This window comes from Chroicocephalus ridibundus, chromosome 13 (assembly GCF_963924245.1).
Source record: "Chroicocephalus ridibundus chromosome 13, bChrRid1.1, whole genome shotgun sequence".
Classification (NCBI taxonomy): Eukaryota; Metazoa; Chordata; class Aves; order Charadriiformes; family Laridae; genus Chroicocephalus; species Chroicocephalus ridibundus.
Genome location: NC_086296.1, coordinates 909,079 through 929,520, shown reverse-complemented (window position 1 = coordinate 929,520; position 20,442 = coordinate 909,079). Strand labels below are relative to the sequence as shown.

Here is a 20,442-nt window from a genome sequence, read left to right as displayed (position 1 = left end):
TCTCGCCACTAGCCCTGAACAGTTTTCAGTAACTTCTTGGTGATGTCTTTATTAATCACTTTCAACATCTGCAATGTATATTTAAAACAATGGCATTTGTCCTTGCTGACGCCGTTCTCTACAAAACGACATCTGATGTGATTTCCCAACAATTACATGGGAAAGGGATCGACCAGGATCCTGGTACACCACAATCCATGGAAGGAGGCTAACTTCGGAAGAGGACAAAATTAAACTCCAGTTCTTCTGATAGGAAACATGACATAGAACGGAGCCTTAGGCATGAAACAATGTATATTTCCTATAGCTTTCCCCCCTGCCTGGCCAGGCTTTAACACATCCTCAAGACCTGCCCACAGCATTAATGAGAAGTATTTGAAGTGACGTGGCCTAAGCATGTATTTGAATCCAGGGGTTTGTGTGTAGCGGAATTTAAGCAGGGAGCGTGTGGAACTCGGTTCTAGCGATGGTTTAGCACAATTAATTTCCTCATTATGTGAGGGTGGGGCTCATAGCCCTGTCCCAGTGCTCCCCGCGCCCCGCGCCCTGGCGGTGCCCTGGGCAGGTCACCAAAGCAAGCCCAGGCAGAGGGGTGCGACGTGCAGAGACTGAGCCAGGGCAGGGCGACTTTGCTCGCAAAGGGCTGTACAGCAGCACAGATAGGAAGGCTGGAAGGAAATTTGTAACTAACTTCTGTGACTGTTTTTCCAGCTACATACATCCGTTGCCTTCCTTTCTTCTACACGAGTCTTGTCACATCACCACTGAGTGAAGAGTAGCATGGGCAACCATTTCTCAACCCTGAAGGGCAGCAGCAACACTTGTGCTAAAAAAGGTGTTGGGTCCTACATCATCAGCACCAGTCATAGAGCATTACTGGTCCGTCTTGCAAAATTCTGGTGCGGTTTTTAAAGCATTCATTGCTTCTCTTTGTTCAAAAGGTGAACTAAGAGAGGAAGTGACAATTTCATGTTAACCACTTCAGCTTGTTTCCAGAAGAAATGATCTTGAGATATAGCCTATGGTGAAACTGTGCACTTTCATTTTGTAATAACCTGCTCATTTGACCAGGACTCATTCCTACGTGCCAGTCTTCTGATGTGTCACGCTGGTCTGAAGATGTGTTGGCACTGCCGACGTGCAGGGACTTCATGGAGGCCTGTCTTACTGCGCAAGATGGTATGTGCACTCGAGCTCCAACCAAATCTCTTCCCTTGGGAAAAACAATTGCATTTTAAAAGATAATTCAGAAAAGAGGTGCTTTCACTGAGAAAGCTCAAGCTTTCTAAATAGAAAACAGCCCCTGCCTAACACCTCTCTATTTGTAAAACTCCTTGCCTTTATTTCAGCACTAATTAGAAAACAAAATATGGCACAAAATCTGCCTCTAATAGGATTCCTAGTTCTACACCTTCGCTTACCTCTGATCCAAAAGTTGTGGTAAACTGTCTTGAGATCACTGGGCTTTTAATCCACCTTTTGACTCATACTCTGTCTTCTTCACACAAACAGTGCTAGGTTTGTGCATAAGCTTGATACCAAACGTCATTTTCGTCTCTGTCTTCCAGATGCCTAACATTTTAGGGATAAGAAGGAGCAGAAGCACGTTATAAACAAAGCGTGCCCAAGAGACTACATTTCAGGTCCCAACAGGCAAATCCACCTCAGCGTCGCTGGTGGGATGCTCTGGGGCTGAGCAGAGCCCTAGGAGACAGGAGGGACCGTGGGACAGGGCTCAGGCACCAGCCAAGCAGTGCTGGACCCCCCTTAGCAGCCCTCCCGGTAACTCTGCGCCTGGTATTTGTCCTGATTATGTCAGGAAAAGAGTGAAAACACAATCACCTCTAATCCCAAAGCCCCTCTTGCTATAGTATGGCTTCTGAGCAATTGTTCTCAGCTTGAATACCACTTCCGCCCATTTTCACAGGCTGCAGAGCCCCCCATGTATCCCCCCTAGAGTAATTTAATACATACATAGCTGGAGCAGTAAAAGATGTAATGACATTAACGGTCATTTGGTAATGAGTTACTTTGCAGCAAGAACATCACCTTTGAAAGCCTTTGAATCGAAAGGAATCCAGACTTTACCAGCAAGGATTAAATTTATTAAGTAGTGATTTCTTTACTTAACATCCCAAGAAAAACATCATGCTGGTTTGTGTTTCCTTTCAAGAAATTAGAACCTTTTCATTTCTGGGAGTTTAAATTAACTCACGGTGTTGGACACTAACACCATCAGAAGCCAAAATGTGCTGAAGCTGATGGGGTCCCCAGGCCCCCCAGCAGCTGCCAGTCAAGTCACCAATAAGCCAAGTAAAGAGACGTGAGCACCTCCCACCGACGGGCTCCTTAAGGGTGGTCTGTGCAACAAGTGCTCACCTTCAGGATCAGGGAATAGAGTCATTAAACACGGAGGTTGTTGCCAGCGGCCAGGAGAAAAGCTGATGTCTGCGGTAAGAGAGAAACAAACAAGTGCAGGTGAAATACCAAGAATGGCAATGTCTGTAAGCAGAAAGGGTGGTTTACCCTGGGATTATTAAGCATGTATTTCCCCAGAGAAATAATTGTCACGGATTAAGTGATTTGTAGGAATCAGTTGCTCGGTAACAGGTAGCAAGGGAAGGTGGGGTAAGGGCTGCAGAGGTGACACGAGCCAAGCGCTGGTTTCCCTCCCCAGCCCGAAGTGCCTCCCGGCCGGCACAGCAGCACACACAGCCCGGTTATCGGAGGAAACTCAGAGTTCCGTGCTCCTGGGCAAGTGGCAAGGGTGGGGCTTTCCTGTGCTTACGGGCTGAGATAACTGGCATTTCTCCCCCCTTTTTTAATTGTTCTTCTTTGCTGTTTTCTATATAATCATTATTATCATCATAAATACAGATGTTATTCAGCTTCGGCCTGTGTTCTGGGTTTCTTCCTGTTCACCTCTGAGATATCTCTGTCTCTGTGGCTGGTTCTTTTGCACATTCTCCTCTCCCGGACACCAGGACTTCTCCAAGTGATTGTAAGCAGCCCCAGTTTGACAGACCGCACACCCCAGTCACACATTCCTCCTGGCCTTGCACACTGGAATTTACAGTTTTAAATAATGGAAGTAAACTGTATGTATTTCATATACTGCTGGAAGTGGAGATAACTCCTCTTAACTCCGTTTACCAGGCAGCCTCTGTTAGGAAGACATTTTCCATGCCAGAAGTGTTTACAGGTCCTCGGGCAGAGAGAGTCACGGGAGGCTGCAGTCATCGTGTGTCAGTATGTCCACATCATGACGGTCCATGACCTGCTGAGGTTCCTCTGTTTCTTTTTTGGGTGCCCTGTGGCTAAAGTCTGTCATCTGGTTGGAAAAACAAAAGAAGTGAAAGGCCACATCCAGTGTGCCGCGACCTTGTTGCCATCCTGTTACCGGTGCTCGGGTCCCCTGCAGAAGAGCCATCGGTGCCGCTGGCAGGACACGAGCGGGGCATTGCTCAGCGTCGACCCAGCAGTCACCTCCTCGGCTGTCGATGCCTGAGATTCCTTTGACCTTTGCTTATCGTTTCTTCTGCTGCTTCTGCCTCACACATGGACTTTTCCATTCATCCTGCATTCATATCAGTCTGAACATTTCCATCACAAATCTCCGCATGCCGTAAGACATGCTGTAAATTACTGCACAACAGAGAAAACCGCTTACCATAGGGGCAGGAGGTGTGTTATTTTCAACTCTGCGACCTCCAGTATGCTATAAGGATACTTCAGGCTAACTGAAACCAAACCTAGCCAAACCAGTTCAGACATCAGTGTGAACGTAACTTTCAACTTTGTCTAAAACACTTAAACTTATTTAAGATAAACCCAAACAATCCTGGTTTAAACCAAACCCAGCCTTTCTCGGGGTGGCCGGTGGAAAGCTGTGAACCGCAGCCCACTGAGAGTGCGGGGAGGCAGCTGTCGAGATCTGTCCTCTCTCGCTGCGGCTGTGACAGCAGCATTGCCACCGCCAGCGCTCGCCCCATCGGCCAGCCTGGGGGCTGCAAGCTGCTGCTGCCTGCAGGGCTTGGACCGAGGTTTCTCTGCAAGAACAATCCAAGAGAGATCCGTGAAGAGATTCTACTAATTACAACGTCTTTGTGGCCTGACGACAAAACCTCTTGCAAAGACACTCTTTTTGATAGAGGCACTTAACTCGTTGACAGACCAGAAAGATTTGAAGCGATTTAAACTTGAGTGATTAAAACAGAGAAGGGAAGTCTGAAATCTTTTTGGCAACATATTTAAATATGCTTTTGGCTCCGGTGTCAAAACAAACAGAGTTTCATGCCTGGTGAGAGCTAATAGCGATTATTCTTCCTGGACTGAATTAAGAACCTGTCTATTGGTACTGACTGATCACAGAATCTGTTTGGGTGGGAAGGGACCATTAAAGGCCATCTAGTCCAACTGCCTGCCATGAGCAGAGACACCTTCAACTAGACCAGGTTGCTCAGAGCCCCGTCCAACCTGGCCTGGAATGTTTCCAGGGATGGGGCATCTCCCACCTCTCTGGGCAACCTGGGCCAGTGTCTCACCACCCTCACAGCCAAGAATTTCTTCCTGATACCCAGTCTAAGTCTTCCTTCTTTTAGTTTAAAACCATTATCCTCCACACTATGGCTCCCCTCCCTGCTCCAGAGTCCCTCCCCAGCTTTCCTGGAGCCCCTTTAGGGACTGGGAGGGGCTCTGAGGTCTCCCTGGCGCCTTCTCTTCTCCAGGCTGAACCCCCCCAGCTCTCTCAGCCTGTCCCCACAGCAGAGGGGCTCCAGCCCTCCCAGCATCTCCAGGGCCTCCTCTGGCCCCGCTCCAACAGCTCCGTGTCCTTCTGCTGTTGGTGCCCCAGCGCTGGAGGCAGCGCTGCAGGGGGGTGTCCCCAGAGCGGAGCAGAGGGGCAGGATCCCCCCCCTTGCCCTGCTGCCCACGTATACAAATGACGTGCAGATCCCATATTTAAAGCCATTCCATTTTCAGGGCAGTTCCTAAGGGGTTTGGTGCCTCTTCCTCACACTTTTGCCCTTGCAGCATGCAAGAGGCAGACGTGCGGGTCAAGTCTGGTTTTGGGAAATGACGGGTTAAGGCGCATCGATACGTATCATACCTCTGAAGGCATGGCCGTGGACTTTATCGATGAATAGGATACAGGCAGCAGGCGAGAGCGGGGGGGGAGCGCGGCGGGGGACGGGGACGGGACTTCACCCCGTCCCCATTCCCGTCCCCCGCCCCGTCCCCGCCGCGCTCCCCCGGCGGTGGCCAGTGCTGCCGCCCACCGGTGGCCGTGCCAGCCCCCCTCCGCGGGGAAGGGCCGGGCCAGGAGGAGGAGGGCGGGCGGTGGGAGGGCGCCCCGCGGCTCCTCATATAGCCCTGCCCGGTGGCGAGCGGTGCAGAAGCGGCTGCTTCGGTGGGGCCCGCGGCATTGTCATCAACATCATCATGACTTCGGCGGCGCTGGAGATTTTGGGGCTGGGGTTGGGCATCCTGGGGTGGGTGGGAGTGATCCTGGCTTGCGGGTTGCCCATGTGGCAAGTGTCGGCTTTCATCGAAGCGAACATCGTGGTGGCTCAGACCATCTGGGAAGGGCTGTGGATGAACTGCGTGGTGCAGAGCACGGGGCAGATGCAGTGCAAGGTGTACGACTCCATCCTGGCACTGCCGGCCGAGGTGCAGGCGGGTCGGGCGCTGACCGTCCTCGTGGCGCTGCTGGGGCTGGTGGCCCTGATGGTGACCGTGGTGGGCGCCCAGTGCACCAACTGCATCCGACCCGGCAAGGTGAAGTCCCGCATCGTGATCGCCGGCGGGGCCATCTACATCCTCTGCGGGGTCCTGGTCCTCGTCCCGCTCTGCTGGTTCGCCAACATCGTCATCAGGGACTTCTACGACCCCACGGTGCCAACCTCCAAGAAGCGGGAGATGGGGGCCGCGCTCTACATCGGCTGGGCAGCCACGGCCCTGCTGCTCTTCGGGGGCTGCCTCATCTGCTGCTGCTCCTGCTCCCAGCGCGACGAGACCTCCTTCCCGGTCAAGTACTCCGCGCCGCGGCGACCCACCTCTAACGGCGAGTACGACAAGAAGAACTACGTCTGAGCGGGGCGGCCCCGCTCCCCGCCCGGCGGGGACGCGGGCGGGCGGCTGCAGCGCTGCCCTGCCTTGACTCTGCCCTCGACGGCCCGCCCCCGCCAAGCGGCAGCCCCAGGCAGGGCAGCGCCCGGCTCCCCGGGCCGTCCGCTCCGCGCCGCCGGCGTCCGGCACCCACCCGGCACAGCCCCGCCGGGCGGCGGCTCCCCGGCCGGGGCACCGAGGAGCCCGGGCGAGCCGCCCCCGCCGGCGCCCCCGCAGCCCCCGGCCCGCCGCCGGCGGAGCTGCCGGCGCTTTGCCGCCGGGCCTGCACTGTCGCCGAGGAGGAGCTGCCCTTCGTCCTTGTCTCTCCTGAAAACCTGCATCTGGCTCTTCCAGCTGGGACTTTCACTGGTTGGGGGCTTTTTTTGTTCTTCTATTTGGGCAACTAAACTAGGGGTTCTCTCTAAAGCATGACACTAACCTTGGGCCTTCTGCCCGCTGGCAGTTAACTCTTTGGAGAAGGGTATTTGATTTTCTTCGGTTGTTTCAGTCCCTCAGAGAGGTGCGTTGCTCGGTGTGTCTTTGAGACCTTCGAAAGAGATTTCGGGTAGTTGCTGTCGTTTAGTGGAGTACAAGCCAGATTGTACTAGGTTGCCCCTTAAGGTTCTTCATCCCTTCTCCTTCATCAGCTCCTGTTCTGTTTTTACTTGAATATGAACTCATTGCCAGAATTCCTGGAGGACTAGATTCAGAGACCCAGGAGACCTTTGCGTGTCCTGGCTCCAGCGGGGCATCCCCTGCATCCTCTCATCTGCACTACGGGGACCAGGAACAGACAAACTGCCGCAGGTGTCGGTGGCTGGGGTACGGACGGCTCTCGTGGCCTCCCCGCTTGCTGCCAGTTTTGAATTGGGTGTTCTGTCGGACCTGCACTTGGTTGGCTCCCCACCATAATTTTAACACGTGCTTTCCTTCGTGTACCAAATCAGGCAAAGAAATTGCTAGAATTTCACCAAATATCTTGGCTGAGACTTTATGCAGGCTAATTGGGAGATGTGAAGTCATGGCTCTCGCAGCTCCTCCGTATTGCCCTGGTAACACTCTGCAGACTGGAAGGAAGATGCTCTGGGCAACATAACTCATTTTCTGAGCTCAACACCTGCTAAACTTTGCCACAGCCTGGAATATCAGCATACACCTCTCCATTTCACGCTGCAGAGACAAACTGTACAGAAAGGGTTAGGGGGTGGTGCGTTATGCTTCCATGCAAATTGTACTTTTAAATCAAGACAGAATTCTGCTGCAGACTGTGGCAGCGTCTGTATCACCATAAGGAGATTTCTGCCAACTATTAGCGAGGGAGCTTGCTGTGCGTGTTCCTCAGTGCAGCTCCGCGACCTCATGGGTGCCGCCGAGCCGGGCAGCGGCACCGCACACAGCGCACCCAGGCAGCAGCTGCTCCGGCACCGAGACTCATGGACTGCGCGGAACCACGGGCTTGGGGCAGATTTACACCGACTGCGTTCCTGCTTCGCTTAGCAAATTTGCAACCCCAGCGGTATCAATAGTACACAGACCCGAATGAGAGACTAAGGCTTGTGCCTGCCAACACTGCTGTTGAACACTGAGCACACGATTTACCCTTTTAAAAATAACTGCTTTCCTTTATAAGCATGCAGGGTCTGAACCCATCAGCCAATACAAAAGCAGAGCAATACCTCTAGAACTAGTTCTGTTCTATAAAGAGGTGCAGTTCTTACACCATCTGCATTTAAATAAAGGTATAATATTGTTGTCATGATGTGAGATGTAGTTTTGGTACAAGAATGAAATATTCTGTATTTCATCATTGCAACTTTTTTTTAAACAGTGTAACCTTGTAAACTGTAAATGTATTTAAATGCATATATTTTGCAAGAAATCTGCCAAAGCTGGCTTGTTACGTGGTTCGGTGCCTTTATTTGTGTCATGATTACTTTATTTTTATTTTAAATGATAACGTCCAACTGTCTTTGTCACCCAGCACACAGACACGCTACGCCCTCACTCAGCCCTCTTGTGCCTAGCAAGCGAGTCAGCAGGTATTAGCCCAAATCCTGGCCCTTGCTCTCTTTTGTCTCAAAGAACGGAGAACAACCCCCCCGGCAGAGGTGCCTGTGCGTGTCTCGGCTGCAGAGCCTTCAGGAGCGCAGCAGGATCTGGGTTCTGACCAAAAAATGAAATCTTTCTGGGCAGTCCATTGCTAGCGTTTAAAATCAAACCAAAACCAGTGTCTTGGGGCGAGGGAGGGAAACACACGCCTTAGAAGGGAATATTTTTTCACAAGCCACACTCCTTGGTAGGTAGCTCTGTGTGGCGGCAGGGCTGGGTCCACTCGATACCCGAAATCTGAAACAATTCCACAAGGAGACCTCTTGGAAGAAGCCAGCGCTAACCGTGTATGTTCTGTTAAACACAGCATCATCCTACCCCAGCCAGAGCTCGCTGCCGGTGTAACAAGCTTTTGCAGAGGTCGGCGGGGCAGCGCCCAGCAATACTAGAAGGAAGTGGGGCCCATTTTAAAAAATATTTTTATATTTAATCTCATCCTTCAGTATACTTACTTATTGCTGTGCTTCGTAAAATAACCCAGAGACCACCGTTACTGACATCACTGGCTTCAGGGTAAAAGTCTTAAGTTGGTTTTTGCTCTGTTTTGTTCTCCAAGAGCAGAGACCTAGTCCTGAACGTTAAGACTTGAAAGTGCTCGGGATCAGGCTTGAACCTCATCCCAATGAACGGAGAAATCTATAGCACTTGTTTACTATTTTTATTTTGTATTTATGATTTCACATAAAAATAAAACCATCTAAACCCACCCCTGAACAGGGCTGCTGTTTTCTGTGAAGGGCACTGGGTAGTTTGGGCCGGGCAGGCGGGGGGTGACATCGGTGCCCAAAGGGCAGCCGGGTCCCCCCGGGGAGGAGGGACGGGCCCGTGCCCGCAGCAGCATCTGGGCGCTGCGCTGGAGCCCAGACAAAAGAGCAAGCAGCCGCAGTCGGTCTTGTGATGCGAGCACATTAGGAAGCGGACTGTGAGCCCCAACTATTTTGAGAACAGCTCTAAGCATGAAGCTCTTTAAGCTTCCCATTCCTACACGTTGAAGCTAAAAGGAAGAAAAATCTCACCACAGCTTGGATCAGCCCCAACCTGACCCGATACCCTAATCCTTTCTGCCCCTCGGGTTTTGTAAAAAGTGCATTCAAGCTGGGGGGAAAACATTTTCACAGTTGCATGCGAACAGAACCTGTGAAAAAATGGCTGTTAATGAAAGTGCAGAGGCTAATTGCTAGTGGGGACATTCGCCTGAGGTACATGACTGCCAGGGAGGTCTTTCAATATTTTGCAGATTTTTTTTTTTTTTTTTTTGCAAGATTTTCTGAACAAACTATTGCTTTAAAAATGAAGAAAAAACATCTTCAAAGACTTCATTTTCCAGCATTCTTGCCAGCTGGGTTGAGATTAACAAAAGCTCCTTGCCACCCTCCCATTGCTATGCACATGCTGAGCTGGAAAAAGGGTGTCTGCCGGCTTGGCCTTTGTCCTGCTAAACGAACCATTTCAGAGTTATGAATTTGAAAGTAACCTGCAGTTCATACCCTGCAAATCTGGTTAGATCCTGTCTGTGCACAGAAGGGAAATGCACCAGGCAGAGGGGAAAGGAAGCTCAATCAGTCACGTTTGCTGCAGGATGTTTAAGGAAATATTTCCTTTTCCTGCACAAAGATGTTTGTTGGGCATCTGCTCTTTGGAACAGACTGAAACATTTTACTATTGGAGCAAGAAACCAGTGTAACTCCAGATTTTTATTTATAAATCTATTCCCTGATCAAGTATCATGCAAGGAATTTGTTCTTTTTCCTCAGCCATCTTTCAAACCACAAATGCAGGTAAACAGTCTCTTAAACCTACTTTCTTCAAACCCAGACCGGTCCACACATCCGTAATGCTGAATGAGAATCCTGCCTCTCACAAGCCAGATGCCACATAAAAGTGCCGTGTTCGTGCATATATGCAGCAATCCACCCATGCAATATTCACCATCAGATGACACCCACAATGCAGCCTACTTTTGTTCTGTATACTAAAGAAGAAAATAATTAAGTACACGTGTTTGAGCATTTGCTGTTGTAAGTTTGCATGGTAAAACACAGCAAACATTTCTGCTGGATTAGGTTCCTTGGGAGATAGCAGGTGAATTCCCTTTTCGGGTCAAATATTGCATTTGTTTTACCCATAGACTGATTGCAATAAGATAAATCATTCCAAAAGCAGAGCCTCAAGGGGGCCTCGTATTTATATATTGGAAGTAACTGCGTTCTATCGTTCTTCTTTTGATCAGACCTTTGTGCGTGTCTGTGTGTGTGACTGCTCCAGCCCAGCCCCTGCCGATTCCCTGCAGGAACGGGCTGTCTGTCACTAAACCCCCATCTTCTTCCTACCACAACCTTCAGTTACAAGAAAAGGACAATTTCAACCACTGCGTCACTGATAAAACCTCCCATGGCAACAGCGAAGGCTTTACAGTTGCTTGGCTACACAAGCCTTGCTTCACCTTTTCTTTTTCTTAAACACAGATTGAGACGTTCTGCCATGAATCAACTTAACAGTGTCCTTTGTCTGTGGCATTTGGGGATTTTGTGTACAACGCTGAGCTTCCCCCTCCTTCCAAAGCTCACCCTGCAGCTTCAACCCAAAATCTGGCAAGGAAAGGTGGCGAGTAGTGGGAGTTAGTGGGGAAGCACATGTGTTATGTTGAGGGCATGTGCCCAGGGCTCGTGCCGTTCTCCTCCTCATGCTGGCCTCCAGCTGTGCCCCGGCCACTCCTGCCTTGCCCCGAGGTACAGCGGTGCCGCACCAAAACCGGCACCTACTGCTTGGGTTGGGGGTCACCCCAAGGGACTGGGGACGCAGGAGGTGTGCCAAGCCTGTCCCATAGAAATGGCAAAGCAATTGCCACAGCCGATCAGACAGGTTATCATCTTGATTACTTCAATGCACAGCCACAAACGTCCCCTCTGCCCCGTATTCATACATGCGCACCCAGGCAGATTCACGTAGTCCTTTACAAGCTTGTAAAATAAATGCGGTACTGAACATCCACATTTTGCCAGACACCTCAACTGGGTAGATCCTACAGTCACTCTCACCAGTGCCACTTAAATAAGCTCGGGATAATGGGGGAGTAGATCACACAAGCTTTACCACTTCTAATGTGAAAATACTCGTCAGTAAGAGTCTGGTTTAAAAGTTCTCTAGAAAAACCAGTATATCAATGAGCTTGCATGCTAAGCAGCCTGAATATAATTAACCGATGCATTTACAGAGCTACTGGCTTTAACTTTTTGTTTTGAGAGCAATGGGATCATACAACATGGGGAACTGTACGTACAGCACTGATATTCTTAAATCAAAAGAAGAGTGAGCCTTGAAACAACGATCTAGTTGGTTTGGTTTCAGTCTACAAAAGGAAGAAAAACAAACACACCTCACTCCATGACCAACAGAGTTGTCAAAAAGGCACAGCAATCTCATGACGTTAATACAGGGAAGGAAATGAAGAGAAGACCTCCAACACCCCGGACAGAACAGTACAAAAGGACTTTGACCAACTAGAAAACCAAGCAGAAAATAAAATAAGCTGCATCTTGTACCGTGAGCAGAGTACCTTGAATGGCAGAAGCCATTCCCATTGACTAACGCCCCAGCAGCAGCTGGCGGAGCTCTCACAGCAGGTAGGAGATGTTCCTGAAGCCCTGAGGTGTCAGTCACACAGGTTCCTATTTCTTTTGGAAAAAATATACTGAGTTTAGGCAGGCTGAGTGCCTCGGTGCTGTCACGTACGGCAATAGCCGTGGATCCACTCCTTCCTACCCCCCAGCCCCAAGTCCAGGGAGGTTCCCTTCTGGTGGGTCCTCCAGGCTGCACCAGCCAGGCTGAGCGTGCTCTGGTCTACACAAACGTAACAGATGAGATGAAGCCAGTTCATGTTTATTTACAGTGGAGAACAAACATAAATGTTTAAAATAGCTGATTTTTACAGGCAAACAACAGATAACCCTCTCAAAAGTGACTCTGATGCAATGAGCAAGAGCTGTGAACTCTGTGCCAGCTGTAAAATCGCTGTGCATCGCTCATCACTGGCTAAGTCCCGCAAGGAGGTAAGCTACGCGTCTGCAAATTGTAGGTTTTGGCATCTTATAGCAGCAGCTGAGCCAGCTGGGGGATTTTTTTTTTAGATGAGCAGAAGATTTTCGTGGGTTAAACAAATGCACCAAAAGCTAGGAGATGCACAAAAACAAGTCCCACAATGACAGTTTTAATCTGGCAGCAAAAATAGTTTGCAGTGTTAAATGTGTTTTGGATTCCAGCTGCTTACGTTCCTGAAGTTTCAGCCAACCAGGTTAGCTGACAGGTCCGAGACATTCATCGTGACCGCACACCAGGTGCTACGTCAATTAATCTGACTGTACGTGGGTACCCACGGGCTCTGGTCCCACTCTCAGACACACCGTGCCCCGCATCGATTCCCCTCTGTTACACACGTACACAACTCATTAGCATTAACGGTGCTTGTAATCAGAGCACTCCCACAGAAGGTTAAACCGTAACAGAATTTAGGCTCAGGCCTAAATCCTGAGATCACTCAGGAAAGAAAAATAGGCAATCCTTGACAAGAGCATATGTGAAGCCTCAAAATGGTAGGATTCAGTTTCAATACAGCTTCACATATTTGAAGGATCGGGGCAAAAAACAACAATCACAAATCTTATCAGCTCTAACAAGTGCCTAGCACGGCAGAATTCTTGCTCTATGTATATTTTTAGGTTACTCTTCCAGTTATAACGTTCTGTCCTTACTGTATATCTTTTGTTAGAATTAGGATATCTGCTGCAGCAGCCTGGATAACCTTTAACCTGAGCTACAAAACCTTTAACAGTTTCCAATTATAACAGCAATCTTTCATTCTATAATACAAATAAACCCAAGTGTTATCTCAACACAGAAGACTCACATGAATACCCAATGACTGCAGAATGATTTCACCATTTTTTTTCTCTATAATTTCCTGCTATTATTTCGTTGGAGGTGACTGCCAAGATCCAAGCAACATAATACATTTCACTGTTTACATCTACTTTATTTTTGTTATACTGTTGACATTTAAAAGTGTTGACATGCAAGACTGAAGTTTTAAAAATTTAACATCTACTCTGAGTCCCATTATGTTCTTGGACTCCCAAATTATTTTTCAACTCTCCCATTCTCTCCTTATCCAGTTGAGAATGCCTATGTTCCCCACTACCCGCCAATTTTAGAAAATTCTTAACTCCCACAGCTTTGTGTGCAGCATGTGCCATGGAAGAGGAAGAGTAGTTTCTACCTGTTCAAAAAGGTATAAGACACATTAATAAGCATAGCTTTTCAGAACTACGGAAAGAGTTTCCCTATCAATGTAATCTTAGTCTACTGTAACCATGTGGCTTGAGCACCCTTTTAGAGAAAGTTAGTTCCACCGAGTGGTATAGCAAGAAACTAAACAAAGGCACTGTTAAAACAGTTGGTCTGCAGCAATACCTTGTGGGAAAATCCAGTATCTAATATCATACTGAGAGTGTAGGGGTAAAATGCTGTCGTTTGGATAATATGGAAGAGACCTCTTGTCTGCTTGGGGTTATTAATGACCACAGCTACTCAAGACATCCATATCACCATTACAGTGTCCCTCCTAAAAGAGAAGCTATTATCCATGGCATCCTGCCCAGATTCCTCCGGAGCTGATTACATTCTTTATAACCTGCACCTTCAGTTGAGTACAGCAAGCTTGACTTCATACCTGGATGGCTGCATGGGCTCATTTCACGCTCTGAAGCAGTTACTGCTCTCTGTCCTAAAGGCTGATCAGCAGTGGTGGGAGGAACAATCCCTTTGACTCCTGCCTCTAACAAGATTGTAGATTTTACTTGCTGTCTGCAAAATGCATTCATAGCCTTGAAGCAATGGCCCTCTGGTAGACTGCAATGCTGGTCTTGATCTCCACTGGTGGGCAGAAAACAAGTCCCCAGGAAAGGCAGGGTGGGAGAGGGCAGTAAACTGTAAGACAATGTTTTTTCCCCTTAATAGTGTTACTGAAGTCTGAGCCACGTCGCAATATGGAACTGAGAATTTCGGTTTTAGTATCTGTTGCTACACAGGCATTTGTATTATGAGGAATAAGGACAACGGCAATCCTTCTCCTGAACCAAAATGTCTTAGACCTGTCCTGACCCGATATTGCATTTTGTCCCTCCTCTAAGGAAAGAATGGAGATGGGCACATCAGACACACGTGCAGACCAGGCACCTCAACAACCCTGGAAAAATCTAGAACCACAAGAATGAACAAGGCTGCAGAGAAGGCTCCAGACAGAACCGAAGCACAATCATCTCAGAAAAGACATAACAGCAAGCCAAGCACACAAAGGATGAAACACAGTGGAATGGGTATTTTAGAGATCAGTCATGGATCAGCTGCATGGCTCCATCCCCTCCCTTGCACTGGCACACGTGGTGTGAGGAGTGGACTGGTCAAGGAGACCGAGCTAGCTGAGAACAAACCCAGCAGAAAAATAAGCCCTGGTTTTCTTTGTCTAGCTACCATCTCACTGCTCACCCAGGGACACGGGCAGGCAGGACGCAGGAGCATTTAAACTGCTGTGAAACCTCATTCTTTGACCTTGCAAGTGAGTGTGAATCAAACAGAAAGGTCTTAACTCTTAACAGATGAATAAAAAGAAAGAGGAAGGACACAACGGAAGTGCTTTATAATGAGCAAAGGTGGGATAAGATACCACCTCGCTGTAGGCACCAAACTGAGTGAAACCTCCCCCTGAGGTGTCAGCGAAAGTACAGACATTGTGCACTGACAAAGGGTTAACAGAAACGAGAGTCTGGAAATGGAAATGAACATATCCAGGGCAGAAGCAAAAACTAAGGAGCTCATGCAACTTAAAATGCAGGACTAAGATTAATCTGTTTCAGAAAACCTAAAATTCCCCAAGGTGAAGGTAAAATAGGAAGGTGGGTTTTTTTAACAAATAGACTAGAAAATAGCATACATAACACCTGTATAGGTGAGGGGGTGCACGTCCTGGACAACTAGATGTCTCTAAGACTGATCTTGGCAACATACAAGTTTTTTTTGTTCTAAAAACAAGAGGATAGAATTAATATGCATGATTGGACACTGGATAAAAACCAGCCCAAGTTACCAAATATAGATTGCATCCAATGCAACGTGATACTGCTCACCTAATAACTAATTGATCTGCCATGGTAACGTCCTTTTGGGTCTCCCTGTCCGTTCGAGTCAGAGGCACTCCCTCTAACACCCACCCTGGTAAAGGAAGAAGGTGAGACAAGGAGGAAATAAAAACAGTTTCAGGCTTAATGAAATAGAAGACCACAAAAATGTGCTGAATAACAAAAAAATGAGGGGTCATCACATTTTTTTCTTAAGGGCTGTAATCAGGGAGGAGGAGGAGGAGTAGCGATTCTTAAGGAGTTTCTGCCAAGTCAATGCAGAACTCTTGGAGCCACGTACAGTATTGCTATCTTTGAAAGGTTGAGACAAGATACCCTTTCTAAAAAGGGGACATTTATTGGTTATTTAGAGATAGTGGAACAGCTGAGTAAGCATGTACATATGTACATGGAGACTACTCAGAATGAGACACTGGCCAAGAACACAAACAATATCTACGTTTACTGGCAAAAAGTCTCCATGACGGAGCACAGAGTTGGGAGTTTAGTAGAGAATACAAGAAAAAAAAAAAAAAAGACAAGTTATGGAGACAAACAATGCTGGCATCAGCTTCTAACCATCCCAAAGAGAAACACCTCTTCCAAACAGGTCTTGCTGGCTCCTATCTTCTGTTCGTGCAGAGATGAGGATTTTCAGAGTGGGTAGATGGCCCCTGTGCAGTTGTGCTACATTTCACCCCCTCTTTCGTTGCAGAGACAGTTTAGTGGGACAAACCCGGTATCCTATTCCCTTTCCTTCCTTATTCACAGCAGAACCTTTCACTTAGCATTTCTAATAGCACCATGTAGTGCTGCCGTTTCAGGAAATGCCTGGCTGTATTCACTGCTAAATCAAGCAGGAGTCGTGCTGGCAATTCAAGGAACACCTCATCAGAGGGAAGAAAGCAATTGCTGCTGAGCTATTGTTTTCCATTTCATTTCACACACTCAAAAGAGCTCTGGTGACCACCCAGTGGGTGCCCTCAAACACAGATTCCAAGACACCTTCCTGCGCTAGAAAGGCAAACCGGATTTACTGCTCACCCTCTATTGTTACTCAGTCTCTCTTTTCCTGTTAGTTCTTTATTTTCTATTTTTGTACTTCACCCTGTCATTTTCAGTCCTTTTCAGGTTGCCTTCTCAGTTTTGTAGGCAACAGTTGGAAAGCTTCCCTCGGGCAGAGCGTGCCACGCTCAGAGTTTGCTGAGGGGATATTCTACAAGGGGAGCCAGCAAGACTGAGTCGGAATTCAGTAGCTTTAGCAAGGAAAAAGTCTCATGTAGAGGATATGTTCGTTAAGTTATTGTTCTAACTACTCCGACCTCAACACTGATATCAGCTAATCTACTTACATGGCCACACTGCAAGCGGAACCAGCTGAAACAACAATACTCTTCCCCTTCTTCATGTTCATGAAGCAGCACACACTGGATTTGCAAAACAGGTAGTGTAAACCAACACCCGGGTGTGAGCAAGTGCTGCTTTGTGGGTGCGAACAAACTACAGCCAAGTAACAGGATGAAGAAACCTAAACACATGAGGGAGATCAGACCAAAGGAAGAATGGGAGGCAGTTTAGCTTCATGTTAGAGACAGGTAACACATCGGTAGAAGAACCTCACAAGGAGAGGGAACAGGCAGGCAGGGAGGAAAACTGCAGGATGGTTTGGCTTTTCTCTTCCTCAGAGTGTTTTAGGGGGTTAGTATTTCCCTCCCTAGAACAGACACATCTGGGAAATTCCACTGGTGCTTTACAATATGTGCATACAGGTCTTTAAATGCTTGTGCTTAGTTTTTCAGAATGTAACTTTTACACAGTCCAGAAACTGTGCTGCTCTGATAGCGTACACTCACCGAGCGCCATTCCCCTAAGGGGTAATGGATTTTACTGACAAGTATAAATAAAGAACCACCTACTGGATTGTATTTTTAAAAGCAAAACATCTTTTCAGCCATAAAGATTTTGACAAGTGAAAAAGTAAAGCTAGAAATGACAGATACTGCCTTTAAAAGGTCTCAAACTTCCTAAGCAAGATACCACTCTTAGTATTAGGTGCTGAACTGGTTTAGTACGAGACAGTTACCCGAATCCTCAACTATACATAAAATCAAACCTGGATACTGATTTAAGCTAGTAAGCAATCAACATCTAATGAGGCAGGCAAACATGGACAGTGCAAATGCACTGAAGAGCCCCCAGGTGTGTTTAGGAGGCAATTCTCCTGAGACAGTAGAGCACGGCACACACTGAATCGCACTCTGTAAAACACCACAGTTCTTGCCTATAGCATCAAGTTGCAGAATTATATTACAGCACAAGTCCTGCAACTGTTAAGGTTGAGATCTTGTTTCCATTAATTTATGAATTTCTCTAAGTGCTCTAAGATTTGCAGGACACCGTGGGTAGCCTGGAGAGCAGGCTTGCAGTGTGAAACTGTAGGACAGCAGTTTTTCAAATTTCAGTTCGTGTAAATGAAAGCTCCCAAGTCATAGGCTGCCCAGAGAGCGACCAGCTAGAAGTAGCCAAACGCTCTTTTGAGTTTCTTCGAACTGGATAGTTACTACTGGAAAAACCCAGACGAAAACTGTTTGGAGAGCATCTTTTTTTTTTTTCTTTTTTTTTTTTAAAGAGCAGTTTCCATATAATGTAACAAGGCCACTTCCAGTTAAAACAGACTTCCCTGAAGGAAACACAGCAGCCTCAGGTCAAAATATATAATGCTCTTTTTTTTTAAAGACAATTGTCACCCGATACAATAGGGAGAGGAAATTGAGGTCAGTGCGCGTGTCTGCAAAGAGGAACGTAGCAGGGCTCCAAGAAGGTCACCTCAGACCTCAGAGCAGATTCAGTCCCAGTGCACACTGCTGCTCACAAAATCTGCTTTGTGGGCATAAACCACACGTCCTTGCAAAGATCAAGAATGACATACTTTTTAAAGGAAGATTCTTCACCATCTCTTTAGAGTGTTGTCCTGCACGCTGCCCTAGCTCGAATCCTGAGACCTCTTCACAGGTGACCCATTTCTGATAACAGCAGCATCTTAAAGGCACCAATGGTTTCTCACCATCATCCTTTGAAGAAGAATAATTGAAAATATCATAAAGTAGGAAAACATTATGAGATAAATTGCTACCTCCTAATATTGAAAATAATACTCAGTGCTGATTAGACCTATTGAGGCAGTGTTTTAAAAATGCAGAGCAGGTGTCTCAGAGAAATTACTAGAGCAAGATTTTTGCTTCTTTAAATGTAAAGTCCTGGTTATTCCCCACCCTCCTGAAATGCTTTATTATAACCATTTCTTGCAACTCGCCCACCTGACGTAACAGATCATTGACCTGTGCACACTGTGTGCAAGTACTTACCTTTCTGCCAGGAGACGGGTCTGGGTGCTCACTGCAACTGACCACATGTACCAAGTCTCCCTCCTTACCAGTTCCATCTGGGTGGATTATAACCATCTCACCTAAAAGGAGTTTTTCCCAAGCCACAGATGGGGGTCTAAACATACAAATATTTAGGAACGCAACAATCCCTTAAAATGAGCTACAGCTTCAAATATTCAGGCCGATTGCTAGCAGCAAACAGTTGCTATAAGACAGCCTAAGAATCTAACCTGGATTCTGCTGTCCTGTTATTTGAGCCCTGAATTACTACAGTGATCACAACAGCGTTTAAAGAAAATACCATTTTACATGCCCATTCCTTATAGGCTACTGGTCTGGCTAGGCTTTCTGACCAGACAGGAGAGAATTATTAATGGCATACTTATTTCGGGAGCCCCTTGGTGACTTCTTTCAGCAAATAAAAACATACCAAGGGCTGAACGTCCCTGTGAATTCTTTCCAATTCAATGGCGGGTGCCTCCGATTTTCCAGTGCCATGCTGCAAATGAATGATTAAATGAAAGTAAATTCCACTGAGCTAAACAGTGGAAAAAGACACCAACACCACAGAGACTGAAAAACCAGACAAGCTGTATCAATGAGAAGGGGTGCCTCAAAGTGCTGTGCCCAGTTAAAAAGACAGCACCCCTTTCTCTAAGGGAGCATTACCTTTTTGCAAGGGTGAGGAAGGTATCATCTCAATTAAAACTGGTTTGGAAAAGCAAACAAAGGATTCGGAATATCACAGTACTTATCTAACACAGGTAGCCTAGTTAACATCAAGGAATATCCAGAGAAATTATCTACAGTTTTTAAATAAGTGGCAAAGACTTCAGAGAGGAAAGTTGTTGAACTGGGGAATACTAAACCCCCAGATCTCTTAATAAACTAAACCCAGATCCAGCACTGAAGGAACTATGCTGTGATATGGCTTGTGTATACGTTTCACCTTAGTTTAGTCCATGGGGCTTGCCCACAAATTCCTGTATGGAAGCTCTCTGCAGGAGAGCTTGATTTTAACTCTCATTTAAGGATGTCTTCCGAGCCTTCAGCTCATTGAGAACACCATGCAGCAGCGACTCGCTAAGTGCCTGTTTGTCATATCAAATTACTAGACAACTCTTTGTCTTCATCTCTCATTATTGACATCTTAATCTATTGCCCAGGTACACGACACAGTAACAGGTAGCAAGTCAAAGCGCAAAGTGCCAGGGCAGCGACCCAGCAGGCACAACTGCCTCGAGGGGGCAGAGGAAATAAAACCGACTCTGTCACACAGCAGCGGTGGCTGGGAAACACACGCTCTCGGCTCTGTCAGCCCCAGGGCTCTCATGAAGTTGCCTACAGTTGAGTAAAAGATCTCTTGCCTACTCAGAATGCGTTTGACCTTTGTCTCGCTTCCCTACAAAATTTTTTGACAAAAATCAAAACTCAGATGCTGGAGGAGAATGGGAGCCCAGTCTGAAATAAAAGCTCACGTCATTTTCTTTCCCTAGTGAATGTTTTGTAATATTTCCTGCTAAGAAATGTTTATAACCCACATGCTTGTGCATAAAGGTGGCGCTGTACTGTAGAGCTCCACCCTGGGCAGCAGTTTTTCCTCAGCCCTTGAACCCGATCCAAGGGGACTTTCAGTACCACCTTGGAGCCAACAATGGTACACGAGAGCCAGG

At 47.4% G+C, this 20,442-nt stretch overlaps 1 protein-coding gene across 1 annotated transcript; it reads left to right on the top strand.

Moving 5' to 3' along the window:
- The first annotated feature begins 5,394 nt into the window (after positions 1 to 5,394).
- On the top strand, positions 5,395 to 7,998 carry CLDN5 (claudin 5). Its single transcript, XM_063351341.1, has one exon. The coding sequence runs from the start codon at positions 5,440 to 5,442 to the stop codon at positions 6,088 to 6,090; it is 651 nt and encodes a 216-aa protein (XP_063207411.1). The 5' UTR covers positions 5,395 to 5,439; the 3' UTR covers positions 6,091 to 7,998.
- Positions 7,999 to 20,442: the final 12,444 nt, after the last annotated feature.

Excerpts from the sequence above, each read along its gene's own strand:
- CLDN5 (XM_063351341.1), top strand. The coding sequence starts at position 5,440 with ATGACTTCGGCGGCGCTGGAGATTTTGGGGCTGGGGTTGGGCATCCTG.